We start from the raw sequence: 12186 nt of genomic DNA on the forward strand, positions 1-12186 counted from the left end.
CTTGAACACATACTACTTTTAGACTTAAAATCCTCAACAAAGAACTGCACTGAAGCTGGCAGTGGTGGCGCACACCTTCAATCCCAGCACTCGGGAGGCAGAGCCAGGCCGATCTCTGAGTTTGGGGCCAGCCTGGGCTACAGAGTAAGTTCCAGGACAGGAACCAAAACTACACAAAACTGTCTCAAAAAACCAAAAAAAGAATTGTTGTGGTCATGGTGTGTCTTCACAGCAACAGAACATTGACTAAGACACCTGGGATTTGCATTTTACTTGAGAATGTAGTCAAAGGGTAAGATGGATTGTGAATAGACAAAGGAGATCTTATACAATGCAGGGCCCAGGAGACAGGTGTTTATTGCAAAGGCTTTCAACTTGGCTATGCCTGATGCTTTTCATGGGAACACACTGGAGAACAGAACCCTCAACAGAGATGGGAGGAAAACTCGCTTAGTCTAGAGACAGTGGAGTCATCCTGGAGACATCCTTGGCCATTTCTTCCCCATTCTCTGGGGCATCTTACCCCTGACATGGTTTTCAGGCTATAGTCCTTCATAACCTTTGTCCCTCTCTCCCCTAGATTGTAAAAGTTTCCCTTGGGAATCCCCTACCAATGGGTAACTCAGCAATGAACCCAAGAAGCCAGTTAGACTTCCTGTATGGTCTGTGCTCACTGTTCCATCTGCACCTCCGGAGCCCATGTGGCCCCCAGGTGCTAGTGTGGGGTGGGGAGCAGATATGGAGGTCTGGCTCAGAGGCTCTCTTCCTCAATAGGACTGACTTGACTTTTCTTTCTTCAAAGTGTACATCACACTAGAGCAGGGAGAACAAGAGTGATTCATTTAGGATCCACAGGTAGAACCCTGAACACTTGTCAATGAAGGACTAGCAGACCCAGACTGGAACACCGGTTGATTAAATACACACTTTTCGTGGCCTCTTCACAAAGCCATTTTATGGACTTTACTGGCCAGCCTGGGTGTCTGCAGCACAATATGGAAAACTGAACCTACCATGTTAGGCTGACACAGAGCAGGAAACAGAAAACACTGGGATTGAGGCTGTGGAGGGCCATCTGGAGGTTCTGGGGTGGCCCAAAAGAATAAGAGGCTTGGAATCGGGGTGGGCGAGATGGCTTAGTACATAAAGGTGCCTGCCACAAGCCTGAAGACTTGAGTTTGCTCTCCAGACCCACAATGGTGAAAGGAGAGAACTGCTCCCAAGTTGTACATGCACGCACGCATGCACGCATGCACAAAACGTAATGAAAAAAAAAAAAAAAGAGAGAGAGGCATAGGATCCTACAGTGTGGGTAATCCAGTAGTGCCCATACCTAGCCCAGAACCCAGGGAGCAGAGGGTAGGAAGAGCAAAGATCCTCAAGAGGTCTCTTTAAAACTTCCTGTTTCAATCATCAGGGCTCTGAGAATGAGCAGCCACCAGATGTCCCTGGGATCAGAAAGTGGATTAGAAGCAGAGGCTTGGCTATCAAGCATTTCTGTGAGACTTCCATACTCATCAGACAGGGACTGTGTGGCACAAAGCCAAGGACTCTGGACTTGGCACACATGCAGATGGACTCAAGTGCTCCTTGACATGCCCAGGAAGAGGAAGAGGAGGAGGAGGAGGAGGAGGAGGAGGAGGAGGAGGAGGAGGAGGAGGAGGAGGAGGAGGAGAGGGCCCTTGCTTTCCTGAGCCAGCTACAGACCAAGAATTTCAGAGAAATCTCAGAGAGTCCTGCAGACCCTGGCAGAGGGACATCTATGCAGCTGCCATGACTCTAAGTCTGAGCTCTTGCCATCCTACCTGTTTCCTTTAAAGGTCCAGGCCATGAGCGACTTCCCTTGTGGCTTAAAAACAATACCCATCTCACAGGGAGCGTAAGCTTCCCATTTCTGTAAGGTGTTTGGGGGACTCCAGGTGCTCACAATGGATAGGGCAGTTTGAGAGTCAGCACTGTTGCCTCTGAACATCCTAAGACTTAGCTGACCCGTGGAGTGCTCTGGCAAGGCACTCACCAAGGGCCCCCAGAACTCTTGGTGGCATGGGGCTTGGGAGGGAAGGCTGAGGCCCAGCTCAGACTTGGCTAAGAGCAGGAGCATGCATCTACATTCCCCCTGCAGCATGTCAATAAGGAGGATGGAAGAAAAGGGAAAACTCCTGGCAGAAGGTATAGGTAAGGCACAGGTTTGGTCTTACACCATCTCCGGCAAGTACAGAGCTGTCGCTGGCCCAATATATTGGCAGACAGGACAAGGTTCTCTGATTCCTTTCTTAGTAATGCTGGAGTGTCCTCTCCTGAGATCTTAAGCAGAGTGTCTCCTATCAGCAGAGGAATCTTGTCCCAATACCCCTTGTGGTGGTGATATTTTTGTGGTTTTCTAATAAAACCTGCCTGAAGATCAAAGGTCAGAGCCAGTCACAGAGGTCAGGCAGTGGTGGCACACACCTTTAACCCCAGTACTTGGGAGTCACAGCCTCTAATCCTAGCACTTGAGATCTCATGCCTTTGCTACCAGTATTTGGGAAGCACACACGCCTGTAATCCCAGCACTAGGATTGAGATAGGAAGTGAAATGGCTGGGCGGAGAAAGGCATATAAGGCGCGAGGACACAGGAACTGGAGAGGCCCTTTTGGCTGAGGACTCAGAGGCATTCAGCCTGAGGAGTCCTGGAGATTGGCTGAGGAGTTGGTGAGGTGAAAGGTGGCTGTGGCTTGTTCCTTTGTCTCTCTGATCTTTCAGCATTTACCCCAATATCTGGCTCTGGGTTTTTATTAAAAGACGATTTAGGATTCGTGTGCAACCCCTGGATTTTATGAGGTGTAATCCAATGTTTTGATAAATTTGGCTGCAATGAGGATATCCAGGGGGGTAAAGCTGACTAAATAAAGGCCTGGGATGTTTCACAGTCACAAAAGCTGTGTCCAGCTTCTCCATGCAGTGTCCTCTCCTCTGGCCTCTTGTAGCTTATGTGGGCTAGGGAGGTGACTCAGGTGGTAGAGGGCCTGCCACTCAGACACAATGTGCGTTCCCATTCCTAGCAACTATCTAAAAACCCAGCGTGTTGTGCGTGTCTCTAGTTCCAGCACCGAAAAGGCAGAGACAGGAGGATCCCTAGAGTTCACTAGCCAGCCAGCCTAGCCAAATCCGTGAGCTGTAGGTTCAGTGAAAGACTGACCCCATCTCAAAAAATAAGAAGAGGTGACTGGAGAGATGGCTCAGTAGTTCAGTGCACTTGTTGCTTTTGCAGAAGACCTGGGTTCGGTTACCAGCACCCACCTAGAGGCTCACAACAACAGTAACTCTAGTTCCAGGGGGTCTGATACCATATTCTGACCTCCAAGGGCACCAGGCATGCATGTGGTACACACATTTGCATGCAGGTAAAACATTCATACACATAAAATAAAAAAAAGTAAATCTAAAAAAAAAATAATAAAGGTGAGGAAGACATCTGATGTTGACCTCAGGCCTTTACATGCACCCACATGTGCACATACATGTCCCATCTCCTCCAAGAAAGTATGTTGGGCTGGCAAGATGGCACAGTAGGTAACTTGCTGCAGAGCTTGACAACCCGAGTACAGTCCCTAAAATGCACATAGTCCCCACCATGTCGTCTTCTGGCCTCCACTTGTGGGCAATGGTAAACACCCACAGGTGGGCACAGACACACAGGAACACACAATAAATGATAAGGAAAGGAGGAAGGAGCTCCCACAAAAGCATTTTCAGAGCTCTGAAGATAGGGCAATACCTCTTGGCAGAGAAGGGAGAGCATCATAAAGCAAGAAGCCAGGCATGGGCCTGTACCCCAGAACAGAACTCCCGGCATCTACTGAGGTAGCATACTGGCTGCCATGTCCTTGATGCTGTAGCAAAACACCTGCCTCACCAGAATATCCCTTCTTCTGTCTTTCTTTTCTTGTTCCTTCTTCCTTCCTTTCTTCCTCTTCCTCCTTCTTTTTCTTCCTCTTCCGTGTTTGTTTGGTTTGTCAAGACAGGGTTTCTCTGTGTCGCCCTGGCTGTCCTCAAACTCAGGGATCCACCTGCCTCTGCCTCCTGAGTGCTGGCATTAAAGGTGTGGGCCACCACCGCCCTGTCACATGCTAAGGAAAAGTCATACCTCCATTGCAGGAGCTTCTGTATTGCTACCTGGGCAGTATGATGGCCAGAGTTTAGAAAGAGAAAGACACAGGTACTGAGGGCAATCAAGTTTACCCAGAGGGCTCCTACCTCCTTCCCCTCTTCTCTGTAACTCCCTCAGTTCTAGGAGTCTTAGGTTCCAGGGCTGCCATAGGAAGGCCCGGAAGGGTGAGAATACTAATGGCTGCTGCCTGGGGCTTGCCCCCCGCTCCTGCAGAGGGTCTCTGGTGGTCACTGGCCTGCCTGCCTGAGTCCTCGCCCCAGCAGCACTAGGTGCCAGTTCTCTTCTCCGAGCACTTGCTGGACTAGTAAAACTGGTCTTGCTTTCCCTAAGTTTTAAAAAATAATCTGGCAGGCAACTACTGGAGGCCTTCCAACCTTCCACTTGGGCCAACCCTCATAATAAGAAAAATACTACTTTCTATCTGCCTCATTTAGGAGGCTTCTACTTTGTTTCTTTGGTGGTAACTAAATTTCATCTTATATAACTATCATAAATTTTATAGAAATTTCCTCCATTGGAGCCAGCAACTGTGGAAGGTGTGAGTGAATGTGTGTGCATGTGCAGGTCTCCAGGGCTGTGACCAGGAGGTCCCAGAGCTTGCTTTCCAGTTCACTGGTGCTAACTCACTCTCTCTCTCTCTCCCTTTCCTACTTCTGGGAATGAAATACAGAGCCGCACACACCATAGGCATGCACTCTACTCCTGAGCTGCATTCTCAGCCCTCTAGTCACTGAAATTTTTTTAAAGATTTATTTTACGATTTTGTGAGTATAAACGTTTTATCTGCATGTATGTCTATGTACCACATGTGTGCCTGGTGTCCAAGGAGATGGTGAACCTTCATTTGAGTGCCAAGAACAAGGGCTCTTAACCACTAAGTCAACTCTGCAGTCCCTGCAGTCACCTTTCATGAGGAAACAGAATGTCACCACCACTGAAGACAACTTCACACCGGCCCTTTCTAGAGCAGTCCCAAGAGCGCCTGGCTTCTAGCCAGAGATTTCCTCTTACTTTTTTCTTTGAAAACTTTAAAGATTTATTCATGTGTAGAGGTGTTTTAACTGCATGTATGTCTGTGCTGGTGATTGTGGAAGCGAGAAGGCATTAGATCTCTTGGAATTGGAGTTACAGATGTCTATGAACTGGCATATGGGTACTGGGAATTGAATTCAGGTCCCCGAACTCTTAACTGCTGAGTCATCTTTTTGGATCCACTTTTTGTTTTTAAGTAGATAAGGCAAAGCATGTGAAATTGGGGTGATGAGAATCTAGGTAGAATATGTTACCAGTAAAGCCAAAGTAAGCTCAGAGCTCTTGCCTTGGAAGCTTTGGTCTAAGGACCCAGGTGACAAACACTGCCCCCTACCCCCACCCCCCAGGGTTTCTCTGTGTATCCTTGGCTGTTCTGGAACTCAGAGATACACCTGCATCTTCCTCCAGAGTGCTGGGATTAAAGGTGAGAGGTACCACACCCTGCCCCAAATACTGTCTTCTTACCTCTAGTGTCTTCAGAGAAAAGAAAAAACAGACTGAGTGTGAGGTGTCCATGGGGCCACAGCCTCCTTTCTGCATTAGTCATGTGTACAGAGGACCCAGACATGGGCTCTGAAGCTCCTCCATCACCTTAGGATAAACTCTACTCACAGGGCTAGAGGCGACTGGCCTCCCTGCCTCTGGTGGGAAAGGACTGGTTCTGAAAGAGAGTCCTGAACTGCAAGTCTGGAGCATACAGACAGGGAGAGGTGGCTTCTCATGTCAAGGGTGAGAGAAAACCACGGAGCAGAGGGGACCACAGTGGCTCTGTCTCAGGTGGCCAACCTTTCCTTCCTCTAAGGCAATGATTTAACAGGTGGGGCGTGACCCCTTTGGGGATGAACAACCCTTTCACAGGGGTCACATGTCAGATACCCTGCATATCAGATATTTACATTATGATGCATAACAGTAGCAAATTTACAGTTATGAAGGAGCAACGAAAATAATTTTATGATTGGGGTTACTACGACATGAGGAACTGTATTAAAGGATCACAGCACTAGGAAGGTTGAGAAGCACTGCTCTAAGGGGACTTGCCCAGGTTGCTGGTGATAAGGATGGACCAGCAGCACCAGCCCCTCAAGTGATGGTCCACAGGAAGACCTGGGTTCTCTGGGAAAGGAGCTGGAGACCCTCACCTTCCCCATTTCCCATATTAGCAGGCGAAGTGACTTTGTTTTGCATAGTCCTGACATCACTTTGTGTTACAGACAGAGTTATTACAAAGTTCTCCCCAATGATTCTAAAAGCCAAGTTCTCTCAGGCCTAGCCCCCTGTGAAGCTTCTTTGTGCTATGACAGCAAAGGCACTGTCTAGAGAGAGCTCTTGCCAGCAGCCCACAGGACAAAACAGTCTTCACAAGGTCTCAACCCACGTGAGACAAAGCAAACACAGTACTTGAGGCCATGACTGTGGCAAGCTATGAGAGATCCAGGGAAAACCCCTTCCATGGTCCCAGGCAGAGATGGGTAACGGACAAAGCCGAGCTTGAGCAGGGGACGGGTAAAGCAGCAGACCCAGGAGCATGGCAGTCACAGAGAAAAGGGAAGGCTGTCTGCTGGAGAAAAGAGGGCTGGCTCACTGGGAGGAAAGACAGGGCCACAGCCTGCCCTGTAGTTGGCCTTCTGGCATGTCCAGAGGTCTTCAGGCTGTATGTACCAAGACAGATAGCATGCCCTCCTGCAACTGGGATCCTTTGGCCAGCAAGTAAGAGATATAATCTTGTTAGAAAATCTAAAATTTACAAAATATGATGGGGGGGGGTGTTGCTAAAATGGAATCCAGGGCCTTGTGCATGTCAGGCAAGCATTTTACCACTGAGCTACATCTCTAGTCCTTGAAATTTTTGAGTAGGGATACAATATTCAAAAAATGCTGGGAGCCTTCTCACCTTCTATAGCCCTGACCAGGGCCCTGCCTTCCTTGGCCACTCCTCAGCTACCCCAACTTATAACCAAGGCTCTTTGGAACAGTACGTTCCTCACTAGCACACAGATACTGTTGCTAAAAGAAAACTACACAGACCCCCCCACCTGGAGGCTATGCCCCCAACTGCCCAACTCATCTTGACATCAGGAAGCAGATGAGACAGATAGCCCTTACCATTGTAGGAGAGGCGAGGTTTGCTCAGACACATTATAAAGTGCATTTCCATCTCATCGGAAGCCACAGACTTGGAGCAAATGGGGCACTTGAAACCTGAAAGAGAGGAAAACAGAATGAAATACCTTCTCCAAATCCAGATATCCATAGTCAGTGTGGACATGCTCAACCACAACAACAGTGTGGAGTCAACGCTCTGGACAGAGACAATGTGGACAAAGCCAAGACCCAATTTCTCCTTCATTAAGTCATTGAGCGTCTCCCTTTGTCCATAGCCTTCAGCTTTCACTAGGGTGCTCTGCCACACAGCATTTCACGGAGCTTGCTGACTCGAGTTTGATGTTCTCTTAGACTCTTTTCAGTGAGGACTAGTAGCCAACAAGGCCAGGGAAGCAGCAAAGCAAGGCAGCCGAGTAATCGTCAAGTAAAAGAGCTCACCACCCTTCCATCTCTGCCAAGGGAGGAGTCACTGTGTCACCTGCACCTCCAACCCCTCAACTCACCCACCCTGCCTGGGATAAAACCTTCATTCATCCTTCACTCAAGAATCCTTTGCTTCCCTTGAAACCAAGGCAGCTATATCCGTTAAGAAGTATGTGAGCAGGGTGGGGGAAGAGGAGGCGCAGCTCTTCAGAGTGCTCCTAAACACTACTAAGTAAAGCAGTCGTTTTCAATGCGAGACGAACACAGGACATTGGAATCTGCTATTTTACTGCTAGGGCAATCTGGACTGTTATACACCAAGGGTTTCCTCAGCATTGTAACAGTATTGGTAAAATTTGGTCGAGAATCTTCCGAGTTGAACTACAATTAAGCAAAGCTAACTTCACACACACACACACACACACACACACACACACACACACACACACACACACACACACACACACACACACACACGGTTTGGTTCCTCCCCGCCCCCAAGTAGGCTAATGCACTGATGAACATGCCCAATAAGACAGATGAATTGTTACTATTTTAATCTTTTCCATTTTATATTATTGAACAGTTTTAAAGAGATAAATTCTTTGCATGCAAATTCTACCACAGAACCACTGACTTTGAAAAGTTATTGATTTGCCTGCATCCATTTGTGTATATCACAGAAAATCACAGCTTCTTTCTTTGGTAACAATGACTTTTTTGTTTCTGTTTTTCAAGCCAGGGTTTCTCTGTGTAGCTCTGGCTGTCCTGAACTCACTCTGTAGACCACGCTGGCCTCGAACTCACAGACATCCACCTGCCTCTGCCTCCTGTGCGCTGGGATTAAAGGCATACACCACCACTGCCTGGCTGTAACAATGACTCTTACCTGGTCTGGATAGGCTAACATAACATAATGCATCTAGCTACTGCTGCCGAGATTTCACTGTTCCATTAGTTTTCAGTTAGCATTTTCATAGTATGATGTTGGTAATGACCATCTACAATATTTATTTATTTTTAAAAATTTGTGTGTTTTGCTTGCATATATGTACATGCAGAACATGTATGCTTGGTGCCATGGAGGTCAGAAGAGGGCATCAGAGTCCCTGGAACTGGAGTTACAGATGGTTGTGAGTTACCACATGGGTCCTGGGAACCAAACCTGGGTCCTCTGCAAGAGCAGCTAATGCTTTTATTTGTGTGTGTGTGTGTGTGTGTGTGTGTGTGTGTGTGTGTGTGTGTGTGTGTGTGTGTGTTTTTCCTTCAGGCCAGGGTTTCTTTGTGTAACCCTAGCTGTCCTGGAACTCGCTCTGTGGACCAGGTTGGCCTTGAACTCACAGAGATCTGCCTGCCGCTGCCTCCCCTGAAGCATTTTTAAAGAAACTGATAAAAGCATTCAAACACACAGTTGTGAGTCCCAAGCTAGAGGAGCCCACACCTGCCCCAGTGTCCCTCACATGATGCCTTGCAAATCTGTATGGAAAGCTGTGACTGGGGTAAAGTGGCACAGAAACAGGAAGCAAGTCACACAGAGTACTTACTTCAAGTCTTCTCCTCAATGATAATGGGGGAAAAAAAAAAGAGCCAGGTGTGGTGGCACATGCCTTTAATCCTAGCACTCAGGAGGCAGAAGCAGGTGGATTTCTTTGAATTTGAAGCCAGCCTGGTCTACAGAGTCAGTTCTAGGACTACAGAGAGAAACCCTGTTTCAACCCCCATCTCTCAAAAGAAAAAAGGGCATGTGCCCCCATAGCCAGTAGTGATAATGCTATAGGACCAAACAGAAGACTTGGTACTCAGCTAACTACAGCTGAAGTGGACTCCATGGCTTTGCCCCTTATTCCCTCCACCTATTTCCTTAAAAATTCTCAGCATCTAAACACCTCACCTAAGGTCTTAGAAATATACCAATATCTGACCTCTGCATGGTTACAAGTTCATAAATAACAAAACCAGAAGACGGTTAGAAGCTTGGGATAGGGTACGCTGTCCCTAGTTTTCTGGCAGAACTGGGCTGCTTATCTCTGTAAGCCAGCTTAGGAATGTATGTGCAGATCCAGTGTCACACATGCAATGGAGACATGAGGAAAAGACGGAGTTTTAGGATAAAGACACTTCATTTCCAACTTAAGTTCTTGTGTGTTTACAAGACATTTTCTGATGTTTCCAACTCAAAAGAGCAAGGTTTCTTAAGAATTTAAGTGGCTTAGAGCATACCTGTCTGCTGCACTCCCTGTTAGCACTGTGTGCAGGCTGAGGGCTGGGCTACAGCAGCATGGAAGGAGGCATTCCGGACCGGCCCTCCAACCCCAGCCTGGGCACAGACAGACACAGAGCTATTCAAGTGATCTGTTACTAGAAAGTTTACACTTCCCATGCTGAGTATTTCCCCAGCACTTCTGAGAAGATTTAGGTAATGCCTGAAACAGCATCACAACAGTCCTGTATTTATGTGTGAGGTATTTCAGTGTGAAGGAGAAGGGGCGGAGTTAGTGCTGAAATACTGGCAAGCAGGCCACTCAGCAAGGTCTACCATCGCCAGACATTTATATCCTAGGGGTTAACTTGGCAAGGGTCTTGGGTTTAGAGCAATCTCTTCATTATACTGAAAGGGACCAGGCCCCAGGAAGGCCTTGGAGCAGTGTGAGGTCACATACTGAGGCAGTACAGCTGAGATTACACTGGGTCTTCTTAGGTCTCAGTCCAAAGTTCTTTCCATCAGGGAAGAAAAAGTTGGCCATGGGATTTTGAGAAAGAGGTGAGCTGGGAAAATTTTGACTAAAGCAGAGTCCGCACCTCTCAGTGCTTTCATTTTAACTCATTTTACAAGGCCTATGAAGTAATTAGGAACTATTTTTATGCAATCAGAGAATGACAAGAAGACTGGGGTTTTCTAGACTCAAGACCTTGGCAAGTGATATGTCCCTCCCTGGTCCTTAGGGTTTTTTGTTTGTTTGTTTGTTTGGTTGGTTGGTTTTGTTTTTTGAGACAGGGTTTCTCCTTGTAACTTTGGTGCCTGTCCTGGATCTTGCTCTGTAGACCAGGCTGGCCTTGAACTCACAGAGATCCACCTGCCTCTGCCTCCCGAGTGCTAGGATAAAAGGTGTGCGCCACTGCTGCCTGGCCGGCCCTCAGTTTTATTACTGGAAAAAAATGGAGAAATTCACCTCATGTTTGCAAAGACTGAACGAGATAACATTATCATCAGGCCTAGAGCAATAAATGACAAGGAAGGAACTGAGGGCTAGAGGAAGGACTTAATCAGACCAAGACTAAGTGGATATACACTCGCAGACAAAAAGGGCATACATAGCCGCATAGACTCTGTTGGGTCCCACCACTGGTACTTTCCATCCTGCCAACATGGAAACAAGTCTCCTCTTGCAATATAATAGGTAAGTGGTATTTTGCAGTTACTGAGTCATTTCTAAGGACAGCCACTGTGCTTTACACAGCTTCTTATTTATCATACAGTGCAAGTACTACCAATAGGCAGGTGCTATATTAGCTCTATTTCATAGAAACACAGGGAAGGTCAAAAGCTCAAGTAACTTGTTCAACATTAACAGAGCCAGAAAGAGAGAGCTGACACCCAGCAAATCTGGCCACAAGCCAGCATCCTGCTGTCCCACTGGCTGGCCAGCACAGGGGAAGGGTTCAGCAGCAAACAGAACACAGACACAGGTCTTCAAATCACTTCTGCAATGCCCCACAGCCATGTTTCTAGATAATCCTAAAACATGGGCGATAATTTTTGTTCTAGGAATTCTGTCAGTGTAGCATTGCAGAATTCAGCATTCTACTTGGCAGAGTCTGCAGCCCTGCTTGTACATTACCTTTCAAATGAAAGTGAAGGGCAAAAAGTAAGGGGGGAAGAAAAAAAATGGAGAGCTAAGGGGGAAAAGCTAATGTCCCCACCTTCTTTCCTGAAAGGTCATCCGATGATCAAGACGGATTCTACCACTTTACCGCCCCAATCTTTTCTTGTATCTGTCCAGTCTTGATTCAGCACCAACAGCCCTATGGAATGACAAATACTGATATTTATGAACTATCTGAAGGTTAAAATTTCTTGGAAATCTTTATCCCATTTTGGAAGGAAGTCTGCACTGAATGAAAACCAGCCTTGCAAACCAAGACAAACCAAAGGTCTGCAGAGGTAGCCAAGCCACATGACTTTCTCAGACCTCCTGAGGTCTCAGCAGAGCTTCAGAGTGACTAAAAGCTTTATTTTCCTTCCAGAGAAAACCATAGGTGGTCTCCAGACACTCCCCACATGCTCTTGAAGGACTCACCTGGCACACCTGGAGCTTCTCCCAGCCCGTCCTCCAAACGGGTGGGTGCTACATTGGCCACTGCCACTGGTTAAAGCTTGCTGGCTAAGTAACTTGTCTCCTGTCAGTGCACTGAGAGGGTGCTGGCTTATCCAGCTGGTCCCTTGACCTGTTCCGCTAATGTCTCAAATGAGGAA

The 12186-nt window shown here is 47.4% G+C and overlaps 1 protein-coding gene across 3 annotated transcripts in view; it reads right to left on the bottom strand.

Annotated features, from left to right (window-relative positions):
• Nucleotides 1–12186, bottom strand: part of Znrf1 (zinc and ring finger 1) — a 108414-nt gene that overhangs the window by 8467 nt on the left and 87761 nt on the right. For all 3 annotated transcript variants that reach the window (XM_052727339.1, XM_052727338.1, XM_052727337.1), the window contains exon 2: nucleotides 7290–7385. In XM_052727339.1, the coding sequence (XP_052583299.1) occupies nucleotides 7290–7385 (96 nt within the window). The remainder of the gene's footprint in view (nucleotides 1–7289; nucleotides 7386–12186) is intronic.

Source organism: Peromyscus californicus, unplaced genomic scaffold (assembly GCF_007827085.1).
Source record: "Peromyscus californicus insignis strain IS unplaced genomic scaffold, ASM782708v3 Scaffold_8__1_contigs__length_139910024, whole genome shotgun sequence".
Taxonomy (NCBI): Eukaryota; Metazoa; Chordata; class Mammalia; order Rodentia; family Cricetidae; genus Peromyscus; species Peromyscus californicus.